At 31.3% G+C, this 18098-nt stretch overlaps 1 protein-coding gene across 1 annotated transcript in view; it reads right to left on the bottom strand.

The window, feature by feature from the left end:
* LOC148941091 (interferon-induced very large GTPase 1-like) overlaps positions 1 to 18098 on the bottom strand; it is a 91053-nt gene that overhangs the window by 24109 nt on the left and 48846 nt on the right. Inside the window, exon 4 of the mRNA XM_089104871.1 lies at positions 163 to 261. Coding sequence (XP_088960997.1) covers positions 163 to 261 — 99 coding nt within the window. The remainder of the gene's footprint in view (positions 1 to 162; positions 262 to 18098) is intronic.

Below are 18098 nucleotides of genomic sequence, written 5' to 3'. Positions count from 1 at the left end.
AAGCACAACTTGCTTATGACATATTTTAACTGTCGGGCCTTGACTAACAAAATCAAAAATTAAACTTGCAAATTTAGTTAATCAAATGTTATAGAAATCGCACGCCTGAACACCTCAAATCTAAGATCAGTAGGCTTAAGTATATATTTATGTAAAATCTACCTTGATTTTTTCCATGCTTTGTTTGATTCGATCAGCTATAGTTGATGCCTTCGGTCGGTTAACATAATCGTGATCGAGCATTTGCTTCAATAGCAACACCTAAGAAAACAGAAATAAATCAACCTTATTTTTCCGTTTTTTCATAATACGAAGTAATCTACGCAAAGTAAAAATTTATTTGTGTGAGCTAAAAAGTCCAAAATCGAACAAACATTTTCATATTTTTACAACCCCTTTTTTCAAGATGCACCCAACTCATATAGCATATATTGAATTTCTCCAGATTATTGAGACTTATTTTGCTACATTACATGGGTAATGATACCCTCTTTAGAAGTCACAGGATCTGAGAATAGTATAGAAGGGGGCCAGACTCATCATAATGCTCTAAGCAATACCTTCAGGTACCTTTTGAGATATTAAGAAAAACGGGCTCATAAGATAATAAGAAAAAGCTTTAAATATTCTTCATTTTGACACACTAAAAACTGTCAATAAAGTTATACAAAAAATTTCGTCTACATTGTAAGTCAATCAGTGTCTATATTAAACCATAATTTTACAGACGGCTTGCCAATTTTCAGAGTTCTAATGATACTGAACTGTATTATAAAATATTAATTTTTTTATTTTGAGAAGGTGAAACCCCTACATTGCTTGATTCCTTATCAAGTACTTTGTTGTAATGAACTGTAAGTTAAGACAGACTCGTACTAGTAACAACAAAAACTCTAAGAAAAGATGTATTGATAACAAAATTTACTTCAAAGAATTGCGATTCATATACAAAGTACAATATATTAAAATATATCCATCAAAAGCAACAAGGCTGAAAAAAGTCTACCAACTTATTAATATGTAGAAAACACCCCCAAAAATGCAAGTAATCTTGATGAAACTTACACAATATAAAGTATTTCAGAGAACTCTTTTTTGAGGCTTTAACCCTCCTCTCAATCTACAAACACTTAAAATCCATATTTTACATAGAAAAGGTATTGTGTAAGGCCATTGCTCCTATATTACTAAGAAATATCCCTTAGAATGAGAACTAAAAGTTTTAGTTTTCTTTTGCAGTAATAGACAGTAAAGACTGAAGTAAAGAGTGAAAGGGGCGCAATATATTTTTCATTTATTTACTCTTTTTTGCCAAGGCACTCTGTATGAAAGTACTTGTCGGAGAAACTTCAGAAGGCGATTCTTTGATTAAATTAATTAAGAAAACATTTTCCGCAAAATGATTTTTTTTTTAAAGTAAAGAACTCGATTAAACCAAAAATGAACAAAAATATAATCAAATAATCTACCACGCATACAACTACCACAAATGAGTATCAATAAATAAATGACAACCAAAACGAACAGAAATTAAAATAAATAACAGAGTCAAACTCAAAACAAGCAGAAATTAATATGAGTAGGGTTCTAAGCCCCTATGCTTTCTAAAATCCATATTATAATTTATACTTTTCTGAAATATACATATACATATGCTGATATTTATTCCTTAACATTTTTATTAATTTTTGATTTCTTAAAGTTATCGAAGTGAAAACATTTAAAAGAATTTTTTTAAGTAAAGCATAAATTATAAACAAAATGGCTGTCTAAAGTTTTATATCTGATAAAATTGGAGGAAAGAGAGAGCAAGGAGGGGGGGGGCTAAATTCCCTTCGATCTCTTTTGACTCTAAAAAAGTGAACTAGATCTTTTAATTTCCAATCAAGTGAGCCCTCTCTGAAGTTTTTATGAGCATTGAATCATATTTGCCCCCAGGGCATAGCTTACAATGCCTGCCTTTGGGCTCTGAGGGCTTGTGTCGACTCCGGAGTTTTGTTATATGATCTTTTAACCATTTTTAACAAGATAGCTACCTCAAAATTTTTATCGGATGTATTCGGGGAAAAAGGGCGTATAGTAAAGTATAGCTATAGATATATGTCTTGAACAGTCTTGGAAAGCATAAACAAAACCAAATTGAATATTTGATATATAATGATACTAATTGTTGAAAGATCCGTCAGTTAAAGATGTTATTTCACTGTAATTTGATTTTCATTTTCAATGCTGTAAGAACTGGAAAAGAAAGTATTTGTAATATAATTCGTTTTCAGTGAAGCTCCAATGACGCAATAGGCTTTAGGTTTTTCAAACAGTTCGTGGTAACGAACTGTAAGTAAGGAGCGACCCGGCTCAATGGTAACCAAAACTCTAAAAAACGGAATTTTGATACCAATAGATACATCAAAAGAATCAAATTTTAATTCTGATTTCAAATATATAATTTTTATCAAGTTTAATTACACCCATCAAAAGTTACGCGCCTGAGAAAATTTGGCTGATTTTCAAAAAAAGGGGGAAAGACCCCATAAAAATTATAGAACCTTCATGAAAATTACACCATCTCAATTCAGCGTATCAGAGAACCCTACTGTAGAGGTTTCAAGCTACTATCTACAAAAATGTGGAATTTTGCATTTTTTGCCAGAAGAAAGATCACAGATGCGTGTTTATTTGTTTGTTTTTTTTTTGGTTTTTTTTCCCGGGGTGATCGTATCGACCCAGTATACCTAGAATATCATGGGAGGGCTCATTCAACCGGAAATTAAAAGCTCTAGTGCTCGTTTTAAGTGACCAAAAAAATGGAGGGCAACTAGGCCCCCTCCCACGCCCATTTTTTCTCAAAGCCACCCGATCAAAATTTTGAGATAGCCATTTTGTTCAACATGGTCGAAAATATGATAACTATGTCTTTTAGGATGATTTAATCCCCCTGGGGAAGGAATCCCCCTGCAAGTCCCTGGAGGTAGGGCTGAAAGTTATGAACTTTACCCAATGTTAACATATAGTATTGGTTATTGGGAAGTATACAGACGTTTTCAGGGGGGATTTTTCTGGTAGTGGGGGTAGGGGGGTGGGTGGGTCGGGGATTACGTGGGAGGATCTTTCCATGAAGGAAGTTTTCATGGGGGAAGGGACATTGCTATGAAGGGGGTGCCGAATTTCCCAGCATTATTTAAAAAAAGATCAGAAATTATATATAGAAAAAACAAGTTTTCAAGTGAAAGTAAGGAGCAACATCAAAACTTAAAACGACAGGAAACATTACGTATATGATTGGGTTCACCCCCTAGACAATACCTCGCTCTTTAAGCCAAAGAATTATTTAGTACTTTCATAAGAGCTATTTATTCTAATTAACGGCATTTGTGATTAGGGGTCATTTTAAAAGAATTGGAACAAAATCGAACTTTAGCTTAAAGAGCAAGGTATTGACTAGGGGGCGAACCCTCTAATATACTTATTAAAAATATATGAGTATAGAAGTTCGTTACGTAAGTTAATTCGTAAGTTACGTATATTTATTACTAATAAAAACGTTCGTAAATAAAATTAAACAAGTTTCGAGAAAGCCATTTGACCAAATAAAAGTAAAATTAATATTCAAATTTCGTTTTAATTATTCATGTACAGTGAGCCAAAATCAAAACCTGCATTAATTCCAAACGTTCAAAAATTAAATAAAAAAACAAGTTTTTTTTAACTAAAAGCAAGGAACAACGTTAAAACTTAAAACGAACAGAAATTATTCCATATATGAAAGGGGCTGTCCCCTACTCAACACCCCGCTCTTTACTCTAAAGTTTGGCTTTCTCACAACTCTTTTTTTTTAAACAATGAAAAACTTCAGCGTAAAGAGCGCATTTTGAGGAGGGGACAGCCCCTTTCATTTAAATAAAAAAAAAACAAGTTTTTACAACTGAAAGTAAGGAACGACGTTAAAACTTAAAACGAACAGAAATTATTCCATATATGAAAGTGGCTGTGCCCTCCTCATCGCCTCGCTCTTTACGCTAATGTTTTTTATTTTTTAAAAAAAAAAGAGTTGTTAGATATTCGAACTTTAGCGTAAAGAACGAGGCGTTGAGGAGGGGACAGCCTCTTTCATATAAGGAATAAGGGGACTAAGGGGAGAACCCCCTCATATACGTAATAACATATACGCAATAAAAAAAAAACAATAAAAAAAAAACAAGCGATACGGCTCAATAGAAATCCAAACTTTTAAAACCGTAACTTTTATGACAATAAATTTATCAAAATAATGGGCTTATAATGCTGATTCTAAATATATAAATTTTATTAAGTTTAGTATTACTCATCAAAGGCTACGAACCTGAGAAAACTTACCGGATTTTTTAAAGAAGGGGGAAACATTCCCTACAATTGAAAGAATTTTAATGAAAATCACACCGTCAGATTCAGCGTATCAGAAAACCCTTTTACATAGGTTTCAAGCTCATATCTGCAAAAATCTGCAACTTTGTATTTTTTGCCAGAAGAAAAATATACGAATATAGAAGTTCGTTACGTAAGTTAATTTGTAAATTACGTCAGAACCAAATTTAGAGACAGCCATTTAGTATCATGTTAATGAAATTTGTTTTCATTTTCGGGATGTTTGTTTTTTCATTAGACTGGGTGGGGGACTCATTAGTTAAATTCAATTTAGTTTTCCATGAAGTATTTTTTAATTTAGTGCACACCTGAGGATCCATTCAATATATTTAAGAATAAAGTTTTGAAAGTCAATATTCTTGAAATTCAGTTAACAGGTTTTGCCAGCAATCTACTTTATGCAAGTGAAAATGTGCTTCCATACCCTTTTTTAAGTTCAAAAAGTGAGCAAGCTCAAAAGCTTGCTCATAATCTATAAAACTGAGGACTAAAGGGGTCTAATGATACAGGAACTTCTCATTAATTAGTTTAAGAGCAAAAACTGGACATATGAATCCTCTCACCTTCCTAAAACCAAACGGTTCTTGTCTTAAAAACGTATCTACAGCATCTCTAAGTCTAATAAATATCATTATACTAAGTAATTTACTTCCAACAGAAGCCAAGCTAATGTCTCTGTAAATACCCCACTAACCCAAATCCTCTTTCTTACCAAGAGGTTAATTTATTTCTAATTTATCTATCTTGGCAAATGCCATATTAAAAAGCATCATTTACCACACTATCGGTAGGCCTATCTGGAGTCATATGTTTTTTTTTTATCGCTTTAAGACTGTCACCAATTCTCCCTAGCAAAAGCAAAATATTTCTTTGATTCTCAAGTGTCAGAGACTATTTTATTATTTTTTATATCTTTTCCTGTGACTTTATCAGTGTTTAGTACCTTTCAAAACATTTTAACCATCTCTCTTTAACTATTTTCTTTTCACTAATTGTGCCACTGTTTCCTATTTTTATCTAGAACAAGTCCAAAATGACTGGTCTTTTCAATTTTATAGCGTTCCAGCATCAAATTTAACAATTGCGACACCTGAATATAGCTTCGTTATCTTCAACAATTTTGTCCATGACCTGATCTTCCAACCTTCTATTCCTATTTGGAATTCCTATTCCTATTCCAACTTGGGGTCTAAAACCGTCTGCCCTAAGATTGCTTTACAAAAGTGTTACTGAAAGTACTATTCTGTATGCTGCTCCTATATGGATTAAATAAAAAGAACAAGTTTTTTCAACTGAAAGTAAGGAGCAACATTAAAACTTAAAACGAACGGAAATTATTACGTATATGAGGGAGGTTTTTCCCCAAGTCAATGCCTCACTCTTTACGCTAAAGTTCAAATTTTATTCCAATTCTTTAAGAATGACCCCTGAATCACAAAGGCCGTTTAATTAGAATTGATAGCTCTTTTGAAAGCACTCAAAAAACTTTACCGTAAAAAGTGAGGTAGGCTATTGACTAGGGAGTAAACCCCCTCATATGCGCAATAATTTTTGCTCGTTTTAAGTTGTAATGTTGCTCCTTACTTTCAGTTGGAATTTTTTTTTTTTATTATTTAATTTCTGATCGTTTTTTAAATAATGCTGGGAAATCCAGCACACCTTTCATAGAATTGTCCCTTCTCCCTTGAAAATATTCTCCATGGAAATATCCTCCAATGTAACTCCCTCCTCCAACAACTCCACCCACCAGAAAAAATCCTCCTGAAAACGTCTGTATATTTCCCAATAGCCGATACTACATGTAAACAATGGGCTAACTTCATAAATTGCAGCCCATCCCCAGCGGACTGTGCGGGATTAAGTCATCTTCAAAGACATATTTATTAACTTGTCGACTACGTTGAAAAAAATTACTATCTCAAAATTTTTATCTGGTGACTTTGGGAACAAAAATGAGCGTGGGAGAGGGCCTAGTTGCCCTCCAATTTCTTTGGTTACTTTAAAAGAGCATTAGAATTTTTAATTTCCATTCGAATGAGCCCTCTCGCGATATTCTAGCACCACTGAGTCGATACGATCCCTCCTGGAGAAATAACCCAAATATTACGCATCCGTGATCTTTCTTCTGGCAAAAAATACAAAATTCCCGATTTTTCCAGATAGAAGCTCCAAATCCTCTGCAGTAGGGTTGACTGATACGCTGAATATGATGGTTTGATTTTCATTAAGATTCTATCACTTTTAAAGGTTATTTCCCCCTTTTTTCAAGATTAGGCAATTTTTTTCAGGTTTCGTAACTTTTGATGGGTAAGACAAAACTTGATGAAACTTGTTTGTTTGAAATCAGCATAAAAATCCGATATTTTTTATTTATGTACTGGTTTCAAAATTCCGTTTTTAGAGTTTTGGTTACTATTGAGCTGGGTCACTCCTTACATACGGACCGTTACCATGAACTGTCTGATTAGTGCAATCAGGGAAACACATATAAGGAAAGCCCTACTATCAGCTGAAAGACCTTCCCTGATTTTCATTTCCAAATATTTTAGAACTGCTTCAAGTGAGACATAGCTACCATTTCTGGTGTACTTCCAACTGATTATCGGGTTATTGAAATATCCTTGTTACGTTTTCTTAACAAAAATCGTCCTAATAACTGGCCAAATTTCTCACCTCCTGTATTTGCATTATTTCACCATTCTGCCGATCAGAGTATTTTTAATGAAGAACTAGCTGCTTAGTTTTCGGGAATAGATATTATAATACAAAAGAATACCACTCCCTCTCTTGCTGTTCCCCGTATTGTTTTGACCAAGGCAATATATCATAATTAGTATAATAGGTTAAATAATTTCGTCAGTAGCTGGACGATGAACTTATTTCATAAAAAGGATGACCTATTGTCTCTTATGAAGTTCGACCCGTCTTCTTACTTATCCCAATTTAGAACTGGTCACAGCTACCTAAATTACTTCCTACACAGAACCGGGAAAAGCAACACTCCACTCTGCTTGTGTGGTGGTGTCAAAAACTGTTATCACCTCCTCTCTGAATGTGCTAATTATTCTTTTGCTTGCTCACTTTTGATGAAGTGTTTAAATCTATTAATCTTCTTTCTTTTCGATTTGTATTTGCTTAGTGTTTGTAAACTTACTCGGTCTTTGTTGATCCAATTTCTCATTGACACGGTCCAAATTGATCTATGTTTATAGTTGATTTCTAAAATGATATGTTTATTATTTAGATTGTAGTCCTTTTTCTTTCTTTTCCTTTCTGTGTTTTTGTTGTATATTTCTTTTTTTTATTTTTAATTTACAGTTTTTGCAATTGTATACGTGAAATACCAGGTTTCCGGTTCAGTCACAAATAAATTATCTATATGCTTGGCCTCAATAGAACTAGTACCAAAGTAGTAGTGGTGGTAGTAGGAGCAGTAGTAGCAGTAATAGTGTTGTATCAATTGTCGTAGCAACAGTAGTAGGAGCTGTTGTGATTGCATTAGTAGCATGTACATGTTTCCTTTTGGTCAGTTGAACATCAGCCTCATCATGGCCCGGAAGTCTCATCTTGATATGGTAAGGCAATCCAAAAATATTGCTGATATACCCCTTTGAAAATATGTACACACATATTATATTTTAATTTAGTTCAACTCAACATTTCCTTAGATGTTCATTTCAGTTTCCTCGGTTTTGGTATTGCTCACTACAGAAGCAGTAGTTTTAATGGTACTAGTGGTAGTAGTGGTATTAGTAGTAGTAGTAGTGGTAGCAGTAGCAGTAGTATTAGCGTCTAATTAATGAATTTTACGTCGTTTTGAGTCAAACTCAAAACGAGCAGAAATTAACAGAAGCTGGGCGCAAAACCCCTATGCTTTCCCAAGGCCAGAACAAAATTTGCACTTTACTGAAAAAATATAAAAGTTTTTACTTTTATAACTTTAATAAATCCAAAAATACTAAAATTTCAATTCCAAAATTTCAGTATATGTATATTACACTGACAATGCACATTCATTTGTATTTTTTCAGTAAAGTTCAAATTTTGTTCTGGCCTTGGGAAGGCATAGGGGTTTTGCGCCCAACTTATGATAATTTCTGCTCGTCTTGAGTATGACTCGGTTAATTATTGTAATTTCTGTTCGTTTTGGGTTTCATTTATTTATTGATGCTGATTTGTGGTAGTTTCACGATTGGTAGATTATTTGATTTTATTTTTGCTAATTTTTTGTGGAGTTCTTTACTTTTCTTTGAAAAACTTATTTTATGGAAAAAGTTTTTTTAATTAATTTCTGTTCGTTTTATAATGATATAGTCTTTTCAGAGAAAAAGAAAATAATACTTTTAATCTTTCCGTTTTTTAAGACTTTATAGTTTGGCCTGCTATTTGTGTGCTGGAGAAAAATTTTCAGTAATTCTTAACAACACACACCCTTTTAAAAATCTGGACAAGAATAGTACTGTTGAATTTAGTTTCATATCTCCTCTAGTTGACCTGAAATGGACAACTTGATACCATTCGCAAAAAAATCTGTTTACTCTCTTTGATAGCCTGGATACACTTACGCTATTTTGATTTGGTTAAATTTTAAGAGCAGAAGTAGCCCCGAAAGTTTGAACATGATGCACTCAGTCGTTCTTGGGATACTGCTGAGATGCCTTATTGGGAATTAGCATTATCACATTGTATTTTGATTTTGTCTTAAGCCAACATTTAGTTTTTAAACATGATTGGCAAATAGATGGGTGGGTGTAGGGGGGTGGGAGTAGAAGGGGGATTAGCTGCCCTCAAATAACTTTCGACTATAAAAAAGGGCATTAGCCCTTTCTATTTTCAATCGAATGAGCTCATTTCGAAGTTCCCACAACAACTCCTTCGATACGAAGTGCCCTTGTCTAAACAACAACAAAAACAAAAATACATTATACCCATATCAATCTTTACTATAAAAATTTCAAGCCTTCCAATTACTTTCGACTATTGAAAAGGGCACTAGGCCTTTCGATTTCCAATCGAATGAGCTCTTTTGGAAACAATAACACTTTTTATAAACACCTGATATGCCCCCAGGGCATATATAGTAGGAGGGACCCAATAGATACAGGGGATACACAATTTATTCATGGTTTGTTGATCCAGGAAGGGGACTATATTTCTGATAAACTGATTTACATAATCGAAGGGGACAGGATTTCTAAGAAATTGATTTACATAATCGAAGGAGACTAGATTTCTGAGAAATTGATTGATCTACAAAGGGGACAGGATTTCTGAGAAATTGATATGCATAATTGGCGGGGAATTTTATCATGAGGGGATTTCATCTTTAAATATGGCTTCTCAGGTCTTTAGGTCTGAGAGATAAATTAATATTCTATTTTTAAATATGGCTTCTCTGGTATTTAGGTCTGAGAGATAAATATTAATATTCTATCGAAGCCATAATAGTGTAACTAGGAACACCTTAGATTTTTTCAGAAATTCATACGAGATCAAGACAAATTGAATATATTTTACGCGGGAAATGGTTTCCTGGGAATTTCAAACGTGCCGTAACAAAGGAACACGCAGAAATTACTTTTAGGGGATTATTTGGGCCAAACAATTTGAGATATTTTAGGGATTTTTTGGGTGAAACAGTTTGAGACATTTTAGAAGATGATTTGGGGTGAAAATATGTGGTCGTTATAATACACAAGTTCCATTTGAACAGTGTTGTAAGGTTCCCTACCCCAACCCCAAAGGGCCCCATATGCCCGGGACCCAAGGGGCCCCCAAAGAGCCCCGGGACCATGGGCCCTCCAAAGGGCCCATTCCCCCAAAGAGCCCTCAAAGGACCCACTCCCCCCGGGCCCTAAAAGGGCCCCTCCCCCGGGACCCCCCAAAAGCCCCTCCCCCAGGACCCCCAAAGGACCCATCCCCTAGGGACCCCTAAAGCCCCCCCCCCCCTGGGCCCCCAAAAGGCCCCCTACCACCGGGCCCCCAAAGAGCCCCCCTCCATAGTTCAGAGTTTTAGTTTCATATCAGCTTACAGTTTTAGTTAGAATTATAGTTTAGTTTAGTTGTAGTTCAGAGTCTTAAGTTTCAAGTTAGACTCTCAGCACTTAGCGTTTTAGTTAGAGTAATAGTTTAGTTTAGTTGTAGTTGTGTTTTTGGACTTGTAGTTTAGTTTTAGCTAAACGTTTTAGTTTATAATTTTAGCCTAGAGTCTTAGATTAGAGTTTTTTGTGTTGCAATTTTTGTTTAGTTTAGTATTAGTTAAGAGTTTTAGTTTAGAGTTGTAGCTTAGTTTTAGTAAAGAATTTTAGTTCAGAGTTGTAGTTTAGTTTTAGTTAAGAGTTTTAGTTCAGAGTTCAGAGTTTTAGCTTAGAGTCTTAGAATAGAGTTTAAGTTCGAGTTATAGTTTAGTTTAATTTTAGTTAAGAGTTTTAGTTTAGACTTTAGAATTTTAGTTTAGAGTTTTAGTTAGAGTTATAGTTTAGTTTAATTTTTGTTAAGAGTTTTAGTTTAGAGTTTTAGTTTGATATACTCTAACTTTTAGTATAACTCTAACTAAAACTCTAAGCTAAGACTTTAAAATAAAACTCTAAACTCTAAGATAAAACTCTTAACTACTATAAGTCTAGCTAAAACTTTAAGTTAATACCGAACTGAAACTCTAAACTAAAACTCCTATCTAAAACTAAACTAAACTAAAAGTGCAAGGAAAAACTCTAAGCTATGGCTCTTGGCTAAAACTCTAAACTAAAACGTTTAGCTAAAACTAAACTACAAGTCTAAAAAAAACTTAATTAAAACTAAAATAAAATATAACTCTAACTAAAACTCTAAGTGCTGAGAGTCTAACTTGAAACTCCAGACTCTGAATTACAACAAAACTAAACTATAACTCTAGCTAAAACTGTAAGCTAACTAAAACTCATATCTAAAACTAAACTACAACTCTAAACTAAACTCTTAACTAAAACTAAACTATAACTCTAAACTAAAACTCTTAACAAAAATTAAACTAAACTATAACTCTAACTAAAACTCTAAAGTCTAAACTAAATCTCTTAACTAAAATTAAGCTACACTATAACTCTAACTAAAACTCTAAGCTAAGACTCAAAGCTAAAATTCTAAACTAAAACTCTTAACTAAAACTAAACTAAAACGCTAAACTAAAATTTCTTTACTAAAACTAAACTACAACTCTAAATTAAAACTCTTAACTAAAACTGAACTATAAGTCTAAACTAAAACTCTTAACTAAAACTAAAGTAAACTATAACTCTAACTAAAACTCTAAGCCAACACTCTAAATTAAAACTCTAGACTCTAAACTAAAGTTATACTAAACTTTAACTCTAACTAAAACTCTAAACTCTAAACTAAAACTCTAATCTAAAACTAAAAAACACCTCTAAACTAAAATTCTTAACTAAAACTAAACTAAACTATAACTCTAACTAAAACTCTAAGCTAAGACTCAAAACTGAAACTCCTAACTAAAACTAAACTAAACAATAACTCTAGCAAAAATTCTAAACTAACTCTAAACTAAAGCTCTAAATTCTAAACTAAAACTAAACTAAACTATAAATAGAACTAAGACTCTAAGCTAAGACTAAACTCTAAACAAAAACTCTTAAATAAAACTAAACTAAACTATAAATCTAACTAAAACTCTAAGCTAATACTCTAAACTAAAACTTCAAACTCTAAACTAAAACTCTTAACTACTTTAACTCTAACTAAAACTGTAAGCTAATACCAAACTAAAACTCTAAACTAAAACTCTTATCTAAAACTAAACTAAACTAAAAGTGCAATGAAAAACTCTATGCTATGACTCTAAACTAAAACGTTTAGTTAAAACTAAACTACTAGTCCAAAAACTCTTAGCTAAAACTAAAATAAAATATAACTCTAACTAAAACTCTAAGTGCTGAGAGACTAAATTGAAACTCTAGACTCTGAACTACAACTAAACTAAACTATAAATCTAACTAAAAGTATAAGCTAATATCAAACTAACACTCTATACTAAAACTCATATATAAAACTAAACAACAACTTTAAACTAAAACTCTTAACTAAAATTAAACTAAACTACAACTCTAAACTAAAACTCTTAACTAAAACTAAACAACAACTCTAAACTAAGACTCTTAACTAAAACTAAAACTAAGCTACCATTCTAAACTAAAACTCTTAACTAAAACTATACTATAAATCTAAACTAAAACTCTTAACTAAAACAAAAGTAAACTATAACTCTAACTAAAACTCTAAGCCAACACTCTAAATTAAAACACTAGACTCTAAAATAAAACTAAACTAAACTGTAACTCTAACTAAAACTCTAAGCTAAGACTCTAAACTAAAACTCTGAATTAAAACTAAACTAAACTATAACTCTAACTAAAACTCTAAGCTAAGACTCAAAACTAAAACTCCAAAATCTAAACAAAAACTCTAAACTAATAATAAACTAAAACTATAACTCTAACTAAAAATCTAAAGTAAAACTGTAAACTAAAACTATAGACTGTAAACTAAAAATCTTATGTAAAACTAAACTATATATGTAAACCATAGCTCTTAGCTAAAACTAAACTAAACTTTAATTGTAACTAGAACTCTAGGAAAACGCTCTAAATAAAAATTCTAGATCCTCAACTTAAACTAAAGTAGACTGTCAATATAACTAAAACTCTAGCTAAGACCCTAAACCAAAATTCAACTCTAACAAAGACTCTAATCTAAGACTCTAAACTCCGAACAAAAACTTAACTAGAACAATATTAAACTATAACTCTAACTAAAATTCTAAGCTAAAACTCTAAACTAAAGCTCTAAACTCTAATCTACAACTCTTAACTACTATAACTCTAACTAAAACTGTAAGCTAACACCAAACTGAAACTCAAAACTAAAACTCTTATTTAAAACAAAAATAAACTAAAAGTGCAAGGAAAAACTCTAAGCTATAACTCTAGGCTAAAACTCTAAACTAAAACGTTTAGCTAAAACTAAGAAACAAGTCCAAAAACACTTAACTAAAACTAAAATAAAATATAACTCTAACTAAAACTGTAAGTGCTGAAAGTCTAACTTGAAACTCTAGACTCTGAACTACAACTAAACTAAACTATAACTCTAACTAAAACTATAAAATAATATCAAACTAAAACTCTAAACTAAAAATCTTAACTAAAACTAAACTATAAGTCTAAACTAAAACTCTTAACTAAAAATAAACTAAACTACAACTCTAGACTAAAAATCTGATCGAAAACTAAACAATAACTCTAAACTAAAACTTAACAAAAATTAAACCAAAATATAATTCTAACTAAAACTCTAAACTAAAACTCTTAACTAAAACTAAACTATAACGCTAAACTAAAATTTCTTTACTAAAACTAAACTACAACTCTAAACTAAAACTCTTAACTAAAACTGAACTATAAGTCTAAACTAAAACTCTTAACTAAAACTAAACTAAACTATAACTCTAACTAAAACTCTAAACCAACACTCTAAATTAAAACTCTAGACTCTAAACTAAAACTATACTAAACTTTAACTCTAACTAAAACTCTAAACTCTAAACTAAAACTCTAATCTAAAACTAAAAAACACCTCTAAACTAAAATTATTAACTAAAACTAAACTAAACTATAACTTTAACTATAACTCTAAGCTAAGACTCAAAACTAAAACTCCAATATCTAAACTAAACTAAACTATAACTCTAACAAAAACTCTAAGCTAAGACTCTAAACTAAAACTCTAAATTCTCAACTAAAACTAAACTAAACTATAAATAGAACTAAAACTCTAAGCTAAGACTAAACTCTAAACAAAAACTCTTAAATAAAACTAAACTAAACTATAATTCTAACTAAAACTCTAAGCTAATACTCTAAACTAAAACTTTAAACTCTAAACTAAAACTGTTAACTACTTTAACTCTAACAAAACTGCAAGCTAATACAAAACTAAAACTCTAAACTAAAACTCTTATCTAAAACTAAACTAAACTAAAAGTGCAATGAAAAACTCTAAGCTATGACTCTAAACTAAAATGTTTAGTTAAAACTAAACTACTAGTCCAAGAACTCTTAACTAAAACTAAAATAAAATATTACTCTAACTAAAAATCTAAGCGCTGAGAGTCTAATTTGAAACTCTAGACTCTGAACTACAACTAAACTAAACCATAACTCTAACTAAAACTGTAAGTTAATATCAAACTAACACTCTAAACTAAAACTCATATCTAAGACTAAACAACAACTCTAAACTAAAACTCTTAACTAAAACTAAACTAAACTACAACTCTAAACTAAAATTCTTAACTAAAACTAAACAACAACTCTAAACTAAGACTCTTAACTAAAACTAAAACTAAGCTACCATTCTAAACTAAAACTCTTAACTAAAACTAAACTATAAGTATAAACTAAAACTCTTAAATAAAACTAAAGTAAACTATAACTCTAACTAAAACTCTAAGCTAACACTCTAAATTAAAATTCTAGACTCTAAACTAGAACTAAACTAAACTATAACTCTAACTAAAACTCTAAGCTAAAACTCTAAACTAAAACTCTTAATTAAAACTAAACTAAACTATAACTCTAACTAAAACTCTAAGCTAAGACTCAAAACTAAAACTCCAAAATCTAAACAAAAACTCTAAACTAATACTAAACTATAACTATAACTCTAACTAAAACTCTAAAGTAAAACTGCAAGATAAAAGCATAAACTATAAACTAAAACTCTTAAGCAAAACTAAACTAGAGATCTAAACTAAAGCTCCTAACTAAAACTAAACTAAACTATAAATCGAACTAAAACTCTAAGCTAAGACTCTAAACTAAAACTCTGAATTCTCAACTAAAACTAAACTAATTTATAAATAGAACTAAAACTCTAGCTAAGACCCTAAACCAAAACTCTAAACTCTAACTAAAACTCTAAGCTAAGACTCTAAACTCTAAACAAAAACTCTTAACTAAAACTAAATTAAACTATAACTCTAACTAAAACTCTATGCTAAGACTCGAAACTAAAACTCTAAAGTCTAAACTAAAACTCTTAACTTATACTCTAACTAAAACTGTAAGCTAATACCAAACTGAAACTCAAAACTAAAACTCTTATTTAAAACAAAAATAAACTAAAAGTGCAAGGAAAAACTCTAAGCTATAACTCTAGGCTAAAACTCTAAACTAAAACGTTTAGCTAAAACTAAGAAACAAGTCCAAAAACACTTAACTAAAACTAAAATAAAATATAACTCTAACTAAAACTGTAAGTGCTGAAAGTCTAACTTGAAACTCTAGACTCTGAACTACAACTAAACTAAACTATAACTCTAACTAAAACTGTAAAATAATATTAAACTAAAACTCTAAACTAAAACTCATATCTAAAACTAAACAACAACTCTAAACTAGAACTCTTAACTAAAACTAAACTAAACTATAACTCCAAACTAAAACTCTTAACTAAAACTAAACTACAACTCTAAACTAAAATTCTTAACAAAAATTAAACTAAACTATAACTCTAACTAAAACTCTAAACTAAAACTCTGAAGTCTAAACTAAAACTCTTAACTAAAATTAAACTAAACTATAACTCTAACTAAAACTCTAAGCTAAGACTCTAAGCTAAAACTCTAAACTCTAAACTAAAACTCCTAGCTAAAACTAAACTACAACTCTAAACTAAAACTCTTTACTAAAACTAAACTACAATTCTAAACTAAAACTCTTAAATAATACTAAACTAAACTAAAAGTACAACGAAAAATCTAAATTCTAAACTAAAACTCTAAAACTAAACAACACCTCTAAATTAAAATTCTTAACTAAAACTAAATTAAACTATAACTCTAACTAAAACTCTAAGCTAAGACTCTAAAATAAAACTCTGAATTAAAACTAGATTATATTATAACTCTAAATATAAGTCTAAGCTAAGACTCAAAACCAAAATTCCAATATCCAAACTAAAACTCTTAATTAAACCTAAACTATAATTAGAACTCTAACTAAAACTCTAAAGTAAAACTGTAAACTAGAACTATGAACTACAAACTAAAACTCTTAGGTAAAACTAAACAAGAGATCTAAACTAAAGCTCCTAAAATAAACTAAACTAAACTATAACTCCAACAAAAATTCTAAGCTAAGACTCGAAACTAAAACTCTAAATTCTCAACTAAAATTAAACTAAACTATAAATAGAACTAAAACTCTAAGATAAGGCTCTAAACTTTAAACGAAAACTCTTAGCTAAAACTAAACTAAACTATAACTCTAACTAAAACTCTAAGCTAAGACTCTAAACTAAAACTCTAAACTCTAAACTAAAAAACTTAACTACTATAACTCTAACTAAAACTGTAGGCTAATACCAAACTGAAACTCTAAACTAAAACTCTTAACTAAAACTAAACTGTAACTCTAAACTAAAACTCTTATCAAAAATTAAACTAAACTGTAACTCTTAACTAAAACTCTAAACTCTAAACTAAAACTCTAAAGTCTAAACTAAAACTGTTAACTAAAATTAAACTACAACTCTAAACTACAAGTCTTTACTAAAACTAAACTACAACTCTAAACTAAAACTCTTAACTAATACTAAACTAAACTAAAAGTGCAACGAAAAACTCAAAGCTAAGACTCTAGGCTAAAATTCTAAACTAAAACGTTTAGCTAAAACTAAAGTAAAAGTCTAAAAACACAACTACAACTAAATTAAACTATAACTCTAACTAAAACTCTAAGTGCTGAGAGTTTAACTTGAAACTCTAGACTCTGAACTACAACTAAACTAAACTATAACTCTAACTAAAACTGTAAGCTGATATCAAACTAAAACTCTAAACTAGGGAGGGGGCTCTTTGGTAGCCCGGGGGCCCTTTTGGGGTCCCAGAGGTAGGGGGTCCTTTGGGAGCCCTTTACGAGAGGGGGGCCTTTTGGGGGATCCGGGGGGACGGAGATCTTTGGGGGCGCTTTGGGGCCCGGGGGTAGGGGGCCCTTTGGGGTTGGGGTAGGGGACCTTACAACACAGTTCAAATGGAACTTGTGTATTATAACGACCACAGAGTTCCTTTGTTTCGGCATTCCTCCGCTGTCACATTTGAAATTCCCAGGAAACAATTTCCCGCGTAAAATATATTCAATCTGTCTTGATCTCGTATGAATTTCTGAAAAAATCCGAGGTGTTCCTAGATACACTATTATGGCTTCACTAGAATATTAATATTTATCTCTCAGACATAAAGACCAGAGAAGCCATATTTAAAAATAGAATATTAATTTATCTCTCACACCTAAAGACCTGAGAAGCCATATTTAAAAAATGAAATCCCCTCATGATAGAATTCCCCGCCAATTATGCATATCAATTTCTCAGAAATCCTGTCCCCTTTGTAGATCAATCAATTTCTCAGAAATCTAGTCCCCTTCAATTATGTACATCAATTTCTTAGATATCCTGTCCCCTTCGATTATGTAAATCAGTTTATCAGAAATATAGTCCCCTTCCTGGATCAATAAACCATAAATAAATTATCTATCCACTGTATCTATTGGGTCCCTTCTACTATAAATTACAACCCTTACCCTAAGGTCTGTTAGGGTGGTTGTCATCCTCTAAGACCAAATTTCCAGAACTTCCAACTA

This window comes from Artemia sp. Qi Xiang Cuo, chromosome 19 (genome assembly GCF_049724085.1).
Source record: "Artemia sp. Qi Xiang Cuo chromosome 19, ASM4972408v1, whole genome shotgun sequence".
Lineage (NCBI taxonomy): Eukaryota > Metazoa > Arthropoda > Branchiopoda > Anostraca > Artemiidae > Artemia > Artemia sp. Qi Xiang Cuo.
This window is presented reverse-complemented; position numbering and strand designations above follow the sequence as displayed.